This window comes from Egretta garzetta, unplaced genomic scaffold, assembly GCF_000687185.1.
Source record: "Egretta garzetta isolate BGI_Z169 unplaced genomic scaffold, ASM68718v1 scaffold448, whole genome shotgun sequence".
Lineage (NCBI taxonomy): Eukaryota > Metazoa > Chordata > Aves > Pelecaniformes > Ardeidae > Egretta > Egretta garzetta.
In genome coordinates this window covers 1,288,824-1,298,943 of record NW_009260497.1, presented here as the reverse complement: position 1 = coordinate 1,298,943, position 10,120 = coordinate 1,288,824, and the positions used below count along the sequence as shown (strand labels likewise).

General features: G+C 53.7%; 1 protein-coding gene across 1 annotated transcript in view; it reads right to left on the bottom strand.

The window, feature by feature from the left end:
- Positions 1-781: 781 nt before the first annotated feature.
- Positions 782-10,120, bottom strand: part of DZIP1L (DAZ interacting zinc finger protein 1 like) — a 12,383-nt gene continuing 3,044 nt past the window's right edge. The window contains 10 exon segments of the mRNA XM_035900052.1: positions 782-901; positions 2,841-2,992; positions 4,345-4,537; positions 5,712-5,848; positions 6,283-6,327; positions 7,138-7,168; positions 7,797-7,937; positions 9,051-9,188; positions 9,422-9,580; positions 9,962-10,086. Coding sequence (XP_035755945.1) covers positions 782-901; positions 2,841-2,992; positions 4,345-4,537; positions 5,712-5,848; positions 6,283-6,327; positions 7,138-7,168; positions 7,797-7,937; positions 9,051-9,188; positions 9,422-9,580; positions 9,962-10,086 — 1,241 coding nt within the window.

The following is a 10,120-nucleotide window of genomic DNA, read 5'->3' as shown; positions in this document are numbered from 1 at the left end:
AGTCTCAGGTTTTCCTGGTGCATTGTCCAAAATTTCATACTTATAAGGATTCAAGCTCCTAAATGCACTGCTACAAATGCACAAAAGACAGGCAGAAGTTGCAAATAAAGTTCGTTTTTCTCAGATGAGCATTATCAGGGCTTGCGCGGTCACGTTCACAGCGCAAAAAGTCAGCCTTTGGGTTGGAGTTTCCACCACTGCAAGGACAAAAGGAAGGAGGAGACAGGAGCTGTGGCTTGTTGCTCCGTCCAAGCGCATTCAGGCCAGGTTCCTCCCTGAGCAGAAAACAAGACCTTTTCCATCACCCTCAGGAGCACCAGCAAAGGGAGATGCAAGGAGAAGGAAGGTGCTTTCTCCCCTCCCCGACTCTGCTTTCTGAACTGCTTAAGGAATAAAAAAAGCCATGCAGGAGTGCGGAGCTATGTCCAGCACATCCAGCCCCAGCCTGCGGGATGCAAAGCCCAGGGAGAGCTGCTGGGGCTCCAGAAGCCCACGGCACCATCTGACACCACGCCATTGCTCAGGTGCATGATGAAGGGAGAGCAGAAATCACTCCTTTTCGCACCATGCAGCATTTATCCTCCTTGCTGAGATGCATGGCAGCTGGCCAGGAAGGAGCCACCCCCCCTGTACTGTCTGGGAGAGCCCCAAGATTGGTGTCTTCCCAAAAAGAGGGGCAGCTAGAGCCCAGGAGTTAGGGAGGCTGCAGCAGAGCTTGCTGCCTGTTTCTGGTCTTGTGGCACCATCCAGTGGCTGCTGGCAGAGGATTCACTCTTCCCTGTCACCACCGCAGGTGTCCCCTTGCAGCCCGGCTCCTCAGGGCATCACCAGCCACCAGTACCAGCGGCTGGGCCAGGTCCTCCAGGGAGGAGGGCTCCAGGTCACTGCTGTCACCTGCAAACTGGAGAGGAGCACAGGGTGGGTGAAGGGGAGCAGCAGGGCCAGACCCACACCCCACGTTTGCACCCTCTGCTCCCCCACTACAAATCAACACGGGTTTCTTCTCCATCTGGCTGATGCAGAAATTAGAGCCAAGAGGGCCATGCGAGCTTGCACCAGGATGCCACACAGGAGACCCCTTCTCTATTTGCATGGCTTGCAAATTGTCCCATAAACCTCAAGGGCTTGCAAATTGCCCCATAGACCTCATGCTTCACCTTTTGATTTTATTTTATTTTTAAACTTTGCCATATGAAGGCCCAGAATTTCATCATCATTGCAATAAAAAGAAAAAAAAAAAATCTTCCCAGTATTTGTGCCGGGCCCTTCTTGGGTACAATCCTTTTAAATAGTTTTTCTAAAGAACCAATTTGATTCCGACACTGTCACCACTTTAATTACATCGGCTCTCCCCCATAAATTGAGGTTATGTTTAAGTCCCGTTTTAGTAATTTAATAATTTTGCCATTGCATCACTCCAATTATCTCTGCATTTGTTCCAGAGACCTTTTCTCAATTAGATTCTCTGGCACTTTGTGGTTTTCTCTCAATTGCCTGAATACTGATCTTTCCCCCCCCCTCGCCAAAAAGGGTGAATGGACAAATGTTAGGGGAAGGACAGACAACTGTAACTGGATGGAGGAGCCAAGGGCCAAGTCTCTACTGCTCCCTGTGCAGTGTCTGTGCCCGGTGGCACTGCTGACGGGTGGGAGCTCAGAAGAAGGTTTGACGTGCCTGTTTTTAAATAGAAATTATACAAGAGAACACCTCTGTGGCCACATTCGTGCGAGATACCTGGTGTTTCTTGGCAGGTTGGCTGGTTTTGGGCAACACCGAGCTCAGGGCTGGGATGTGTTTCGCCCCACCAGCTGGGCCACTGCCTCCAGGCATCTCCCCCGGAGCCTCCATCAGGGCTGGGGCTGTCCCTGTGCAGGGCAGAACAGGTTAAAAAGGGGACCCCCAAGTCACGGCAATGGCACATTGGGAATGGAGGGGACCACCAGCCACCCCAGGGTGAGTTGGTTCCTAAATAGCTTAAACTGCCTGGATCCATCCCAACAGAGATGTTTCAGGAATCAAATATTTTGTGCATAGGATTAAGCATGGGGGTTCCCCTCCCTGAGCAAGCACTGGGTGGGTAACGCTCCTGGGTGTGCAAGGACGCTGGAGGAAACTGCCCGGGCTGGTGGTGTGTGGCAGAGCACCAAAGCTCTGGTTTGGCTTGGGGTGCTCCAAAGCCACACATGAGGAGTGCCCACTGCCGTCTGTGGTTAATGCATGGGCAAGAGGTGCTTCCCACTGTCCCCCCCCCCAACTCTCTGAGAGGCCCAGGAGTGGCCCCAGGAGCAGCCCCCACCTCGTTCCCTGACACGTGGTTCACATGGGGTTTTACAGCATACAGTTAAAACAAGCTTTCCTCTTTGTGTTTGACAGCCCTTCGGGTCCTGGGGGCTTCCCTGCATCCTCTATCTGGTTTCCCTCTGTGCAAAGAAACAGCTTCATGATTTATTGAACCCTAGGAAAATACCCTGGCAGGATCAAGCACACAGGCTGCAGATGGTTAAAGATGGTAAAAGTGCCCTGTTGCCTGGCTAGGTACAGAGGGTGGTGAGGTAAGACTTGTCCCAGTTGAGTCCCAGGAAGAAGGTGATGCGGCAGCACTGCCCTGGAAGGGGCTGCCCAGGGCAGGGGTCGAGTCCCCACCCCTGGAGGGATTTAAAAGCCAGGCAGCCAAGGTGCTTAGGGCCCGGGTTTAGTGGTGGGATGGCAGGGTTAGGGGAACAGTTGGGCTTGGTGAGCTTAAAGGGCTTCTCCAACCTCAACGACTCTATGATGTTGCTAACCAGGACGGTCCCCCCACCTTGCTGACCCATGGCAGTTGCTACAAGCGCAGGCAGTACCTGAACCAGATGTTTCTTCCAGCGAGTCCAGGTCCCACTGGTCGGAGCAGGTCTCATCCCCCGGCAGCACTGTGGAGAGGGCTGGCTCTTGCTGAGAGCTGAGCCTCACAGGGGACGGGGCAGGTTTCTTCCCTCCCAGCATCGCTTCTGAACTGGTGCACAGAGAGATGGGTTGAGCACGGGGTTGCTCTGGTGTCCCCCTTCCCCAGCAGATGCAGGGAAACCCTGCAATGCTCCAGGCTGTGATCTGGCCCCAAGCAGGACAGCCCGTGGAGGAGCTCTATGTTCGCCACGGATGCAGACAAGTCCATCACACCCAATGAATGCTCACACCCATACCTTGCCTCGCACTTGATATTGTTTTGCCTGAGTTTAAAATTTAGATCTGGCTTTTTCTTCCTCCTGGGGCAAACAAGTAATTCCTCCTCCTCTCTTGCTCTTGGTCACAGGTGAGCTCCTCTTCCTCCCTGCTGCCATCTCACAACCTCTCTATGTTCTTTCTTCTCTGCATGGTCTGCACAGTTTCTCTGAGCTTTTATTTTAATGTCTTTACCACTTTTGCTCCAAAACCCCAAGAAAACTCCTTCAACCCTTTGCAGAGGTTTGGGGAGGGGAAGAAGGAGCCAAACACCAGTGGGAAATGCCCCATGTTTGTCTCCAGCACCACATGGTGGGTACAAGCCCTCAGGTCTGACTTGGCTGAGTTGAGTCAGCCTCTACAGGCAGGGAGATCCCAGAAAACTCCTTTACCACCACCACCCCCCCTCTGGGGTGCCCCATCACCCACTACTCGGCACTTTCCAACAGTGTTGGTATTCAGCCAGCACTCTGCATTGCTTGGGGCCAGGTTGTGGCCAAGGAGTCCGGGCACTGCCCGCCTGCCTGGAGACAGAAAGGAGGCAATGGGACTCACCTCCACCATGGGAAAAGTCCTTGTTGGGGACGGCTGGCTTTGGAGGTCCGCAGGGTGCCCCAGGGAGTCCTCGGGGGGCTGTGGGTGGAGGGGGCTCTGCTCTGAGGAGCAGGCTGGGGGATGATTGAGGCTTCAGGCTCTACTGCAGCTGGTATCACCATGGGCCATGACCTATGAAGGGACCTGGGGCTCTTCAGGCTTCGAGCTGGAAGGCAATAGAGAGCAAGGAGAATCACCACCCACCTCCTGGCAGTCCTAGAGGCTGCTCCTTGGGGAGTCACGCAGCCCACCCAACGTAGGATTGTGGAGAAAAAGGGGGGAAAGGGATTTGCAAGTGCTACCAAACCTGTATTTCACTCAGCTGGGACTTTGGGGGAGGGCTGATGTTTTTTTCCTGAATAAGTCAGGCCAACCCACATGAGGTCAATAGGCGGAGAGCAATTGCAGAGATTTGCATCACTCTGAATGCCCTTTCCTGCCCTTTCTCTGGCTTGTGGTCTCACTGGATAGGGGAAGGGCATCACATGGCCCTCAGTGGGTGGCCACAAGTCCCCATGGGTGGTACGTAGAGAGGACAGGAGGTCACTTCACCTGGGATGATGGAGAGCTGTCGAGGCAGAGTAGCACCAGGCTTCTTGTATTGCCTGACTTTCTCCATGACCACTTGGACCAGCTCACCCCTCAGGCGGAGGAGAACAGGAAATTTCTCAGCTTTCTGCTGCTGCTGTAGCCTGACCAGTGCCTGGAGATTTTTGTAGGTCCGAGCAGAGATCCCCTTTGCAACCTAAAGTGGAGGAGCCTGTCGTTGTCCTCCCACTGCGCTGGGTGCTGAAACAAGCCCCCAGCAGCACTGCCCGTATCTCAAGAGCATCCCGCAAGCTCCAAGCCCTGAGGAAGCTCTCACCAGCCCTGACACCCATCATTATTGCAGCACAACCCATCCCATGCAAACAGCCCACAATGAGGCTTCAGTCACCAGTTGAAGACCCCGCCTCTGCTTTGGTAAGTGACCGCTGAAGAGTAAAGCTCAGCAGTTTTGGGCAATTTCTAGGCCACGGGGTAAGTGCAGCATTTCCTCTTTGGAAGCATTTACAACAGGGGCAGGTTTTGTGACCACAAATGTCCTGGGCTTCTAGAGACACCATGTGATGAGAAGCAAAAGGTGAAGGGGGGGTGCACACCTGCGGGCCTGGCTTTGGCACCTCTGCTGCTTCTGACACCACCTCAGTGTCCATGAAGAACACGGGGACGTACCAGGGCTCCAGCCTACGTGAAAGGAACCCAGGAGTGCTCCTGACAAGCACCTCCAAGGGACAACCACGCGAGAAGCCATTCAGTCACTGCTTTCTCTTTGTGCCTTCGGGACTGAAGCAGAAAAGCTGCTTTGCTCGGAAACGCAGGTCGATGAAGCAACGCGGGTCCCCAGCAGCCGTGCCCGCTGCCTGCCTGCTCACCGCCCTTGCACCAGCTCTGCAAGGTGCTAGGTGGTGGTGTTGCATTGCCGGGAGCTCAGAAAGATTTGTAGGAGGTACTATTTAATATGCTTGGCATGAAAAGGAATTGGACAGCGAAAGTCCCCTTGAAATCCCTGTGACGGGGGCTGCTGTGCCCTCAAACACCCTCCTTTCCTAGGAGAGAGGGAGCCCTGGGTAATTTAGCATATGAAAGGCTGCTTGTGAGAAAGATGTGCTGGAGTGATACTAATAGCTGACCTCAGAGATGGGAGCACGGCAGCTTATTCCCTGTGTTACTGCGTGATTCTGCCTCCACCTTCCCATTTGCTTCTCAGGGTGTGATTGCTCCAGACGGGGATTTTTCTGCTGCCTGTCAGTGTTTCAGTTGTTCTCTGCACCCCACCCCACCCCCCCCCAAAAAAAAAATAACCCCCAAACCCCCTTTGTGTCCCTGCACTGGCTCAGGGCTGGCATTGCAATGCTGGTACTGAAGGGCAGACTCACCCTCTTGACCCCCATGCTCTCCAGCTTTTCCTCCAGCGCTTCCTCCAAGAGGGGGCGATACTGCTTTAGGAGGTTTGGGCTTTTCCATAGGGCTTCCAGCAGCATCCGGGTCCCACCCAGGGCAGCCTCCTCCCTGCCTGGAGCAAAAGTGGATGCTGGTACCAGCGCAGCGACACATGGTCTGCACCCTGGGGAGCGGGCTGGTGGGTCCCTCCTCCTCTTTGGGCACATGGGTCCCACCAGCTCCAGAACAAACTGGTTTACAAAGGGGCAACTTCCTCCTCTAATTTGATTAATTCACACCCATAACTTTTCCAAAATCCCACCCAGAGCCCAGCAGCTGGGACAGCTTCCCCAGATGAAGGATTGGCAGCAGGGCTGGCATGGAGCTGTCGTACCCTGGGCAGCCAAGAGGGGACCAGCAAGCCCATCCCCTCCGCCCCCAGCCACCACCTCACCCCTGCCAGCTTTGCCCAGCACCTTCTTGTCCTCACCGCACAACACCCCAAGCCAAACGCTGGCTTCACCCTGGTGTCCTCGGGATAGGGATGGTCCCAGCGATGGTACCCACCTGATAACTCTGCATCGGCCACCGCTCTGGTCACCTCCCAGGTCACTGCAAGGGAGAAAAGAGCCTGTGAGGGGCAGAGGAGCCGAGGCCCCAGCGCAGAAGCAAGTGCTGATCTCCACCTGGTTTTCCTACATGGAAAGCATAAATGCACTTGTCCTTTTGGGGATCCATGGCTGGCCCAAGTCTGGCACCAGCCCTCAGAGAACATCCCCGAGGGAAACCCCAGGGTGCTCACCCACCAAGGCCACCAGCTGGAGGATGTCAGTGGGCAAATGGCCCTCTGCTGCCCCTCCAGGCTGGAGCTCACGATGTACCCCTTGGGTATTTGCTAGTAGCCATCCCTTTTTTATTTTCCGAGCAGCAGCATCTGGCCGGGTCTGCAGTTGCACTGCAGGCACTGGGGACCTGAGAAGTCCCCATTTTCTTTCCCTGGCACTTGAATACAGAAACCCCAGACTGCAAAGAAGACATCACAGCCTCAGCTCCTTATTTTTATGCAAATAACCCCTGGCATCATTTCGGAGGAGGAGGCGAGGTCATCTGTTTGCTGTGAGCGCTTGATTGAAATCTCATTCCTTCGGGCTGGGGCTACAATGCAAAACCCACCCGAGAGACAAACTGGTTTTGTGCCAGTGACCAGAGCTGCGGTCTATGCTGGCGCAGCAGATTGTCAAGGGACTGGAATGTGTCCCCTCCACAGCTTCATGCGAGAGGGCACACAGGCAGCCCCCTGGAGAGGAGTCCATGCCAGGCTTTTGTAGAGGGAGACGGAGAAGACACCATGGTCTAAGGGCTGCTAGCTATGAAAAATGTACCTAGACCCAAATTGATTCACTTTAAAAATGCAATCGTTACCTTCAGGTTTGCTTGCAGAGAGCAGCTTGATCTGTAAAGAAATAGACTGGGCATCATTCAATGATCATTTTCTGTCTATAATTTTGGGTAAGTTTTCCTCTCTCTCTGCAGAGTACTATTATTAAATGCATTCAAAAAAAGGAGCAGAGAATAGCAAGAGCCTAAAGTGGGCACACACACTCCCCAAGAGCTATTTCCCTGTAAAGGGTCAGCTTAATCATAGAATCCCAGGTTGGAAGGGACCTCAAGAATCGTCTGCTCCAACATTTCTAAGCAAAAGCACAGCCTAGACAAGATGGCCCAGTGCCCTGAAGCTTAGGGGCTTTCCTTTCCGTAATATGATCACTAAGCACGTTGGATGCCATCCTGTTATACCCCATGTGCTCTTCATGGACCTGATGACAAGGAAAAGATGCTCCAAACTGCAATGCAAAGTGTTGCTCTGGTGATCTGCACCCCAGTGGGCATGGTTCATGCTGACAGTATTCATGTGACGCTTCGTGTTTAAAGAGCGCAAAAAGGAACTGAATGTAGCAAAGCTTTACAGAATGGGCTGGAAATTCAGCTTAGTCTTAACTCAGCAAGTACTATAAGGCTGCTTAAACATCTGCTTAAACCCTCTTGATGAACCAAGGCCTCTATTTTTTTATTTCACTTGCCTTCTTCTCCTGGGACTTTGTGTCCTTGGGCTGCTCCCCGAGATGGGTGCTGAGGGCATCCATCTGCTGATGGACACGGTCCATAACCACCCGCTGGTCCTGGGATGGGGCAGCACAGAGAGTCTTGTTCTCTTTCTTCAACTGAGATGGGCAAAAAAAGGAACAAGACTACTTGAACACAGTAAAAATGGGTTTGGAGACACCTCTTCCCTTCACCAGCAAGGGCAGCTCTGGATTTTTACTCGTTATTGAGATGTCCTCCAAACGGCAGATCTGGCTTTGCAGAAGATGTATGGCCAGCTTCAAAGTCTGCTGGTGGCAAGTTCGTATCTTCTTATCAACTGTGGTAGGGCACAGCTTTGGTTGTTGCATTTCATTTATTCTTTCCCCTTGATAACCTAACAACTATGGTCTGCTGTGCTGGGCTTTGAGGTCCAGCCAAGGCTCATTTTGAGCGCACAGCCCCGTTCTTTCTGGCTACCACTTGCTGGGCTGATCTGCAGAGAGGGTATCCCTGGTTTTTGCCTGAAAAGACCAAAAATCTCTGGGGTTTGAAGCTAAGATGAAGAAAAATCATAAGGGAAACATCCAGGCCATTTCCGAGCAAGGTGCCTGGGAGCTGCCAAGGACATCTGGCACCCACCCGGACCACCTGTGCCCAATTCTCCCCCAGTGCCTGCCTCTGCCAAATTAAGCACACGGGCATTTCCCTCCTCAGGTTGTGGGCTGGGGGCTTCTTGAGGGCATGGGCACCCAATCGTGTTCATACTCAGGAGGAATTCAGCTTCCCTTTGGGTCCCGAAGGGCAGTTGGCACCATAGCAGCGATGCCATTCCCACCTCACTCCATGTTCAGAGGTACCATGCACGGTAAAGCGCTCTTCAGATCTTTTTATATGTTTGAGAAGGCAGCCAATTCATGGGTAAATAGATTTCTTCTGTTCATTTGGTACTTTAAATGCTTTTCCACGCAGTGAGCTTCTGCAGTGCTCCGTTGAAGATGTGTTTCCCTGCAGCAATCAGGGCTGACCCGGGACTGGGACATGCCCTCTTGCACCCTTCAGGTCCAATTTCTGGACTTGGACTATCAGTGCTCTACATCAGCAGGAGACCATTGCTACCTGAACCCGCACCACGACCGGACATCCACGAAGCATATGCACACCTTGGTGTATGGATGGGGGTCCAACTCCATCCAAACACACCCCCTGGGATGTGCCATGGGGGTAAAGGAGATGGGTACCATGCTGCTCACCCATGCTGCCAACCTCTCCCGCTCGCCTCGCAGCTCTGCCTGCCTTGGCGTCTGGCCCTGTGCCCCCTCAGTGTCATCATTCCGCAGCGTGCCCAGGCTGGAGATGGCTGCCTCCCTGGCCTGAAGATCCTGCAGTTTCTGGAGTGGGGAGAGGAAGGATCCATGTGTCCCACAGGAGGATCCACTTTCCTCCTGGGGAGCCCAACCACAGCCAGTCACCACTTCCAAACCCCCAAAATGCTTGCGTGCCCCAAAGAAATGAGGCCTCTTTTGGGGGGGATGTGAAGCTGCAATGTCACCTGGACCAAGCAAAGCAGCAGGCTTGGACATCCCCTCGCCTGCCTTGAGGAGCACATGGGGTGCTCACTCACCCCCTCCACGGCACTGCTCCTGCTGGCCATGTCCTCCAACGCTGCGAGGAAGAGCCGCCTCAGGCTGTCTATCTCTTCGTGCAGCTTCATCTTCTCCTCCTCTTTCCACCTTTCCAAATTGCTCCTGCCCTCTTCTTGCTGGCAAGCTCTCTCCATTTCCTAAAGGGAGTGGAGAAACCGGGGCAGGAGGTGGTCTTGGTTGCAGACCAGGAGCACCAAGGGCTGGGGCTTGAGCCCCAGTGCCCATGGGATGAAGACCAACGCTCTCCTTATACCCACCACTGCTCAGAGCCTGCCCACACACCACGGCGAGGTCGAGGCAGCACAGCCTGCCCAGGCACGCTTACACCATCCTTATTTCCACATGACATCTCCCACAGAAATTTTTGGGGTCAAATTTCCCAAAGAAAGAAAACACAAGCCCCACCATAAGATATTTTTCAGTGCCTTTTTCACCTGTGCTTTAAAAAACATCCTGCATTTCATCACTTCTCCTCCCTCCATTTTAAGCAAACAGGCAGCGGTGCCCTCGGCCCATACCTGCTCCCTGCGCCGCTTCTCCGCTTCCCTCTCCGCTTCCAGCTGCTGCTGCATCTCCCGCAGTTTTGCCTTCAGCTCCTCCACCTCGGCCTCCATTTGCTCCACCTGCTTCATCTTCTGCCTCTCTGCAAAGCTCGGGGAAACAGAGGTGCTGTGAGC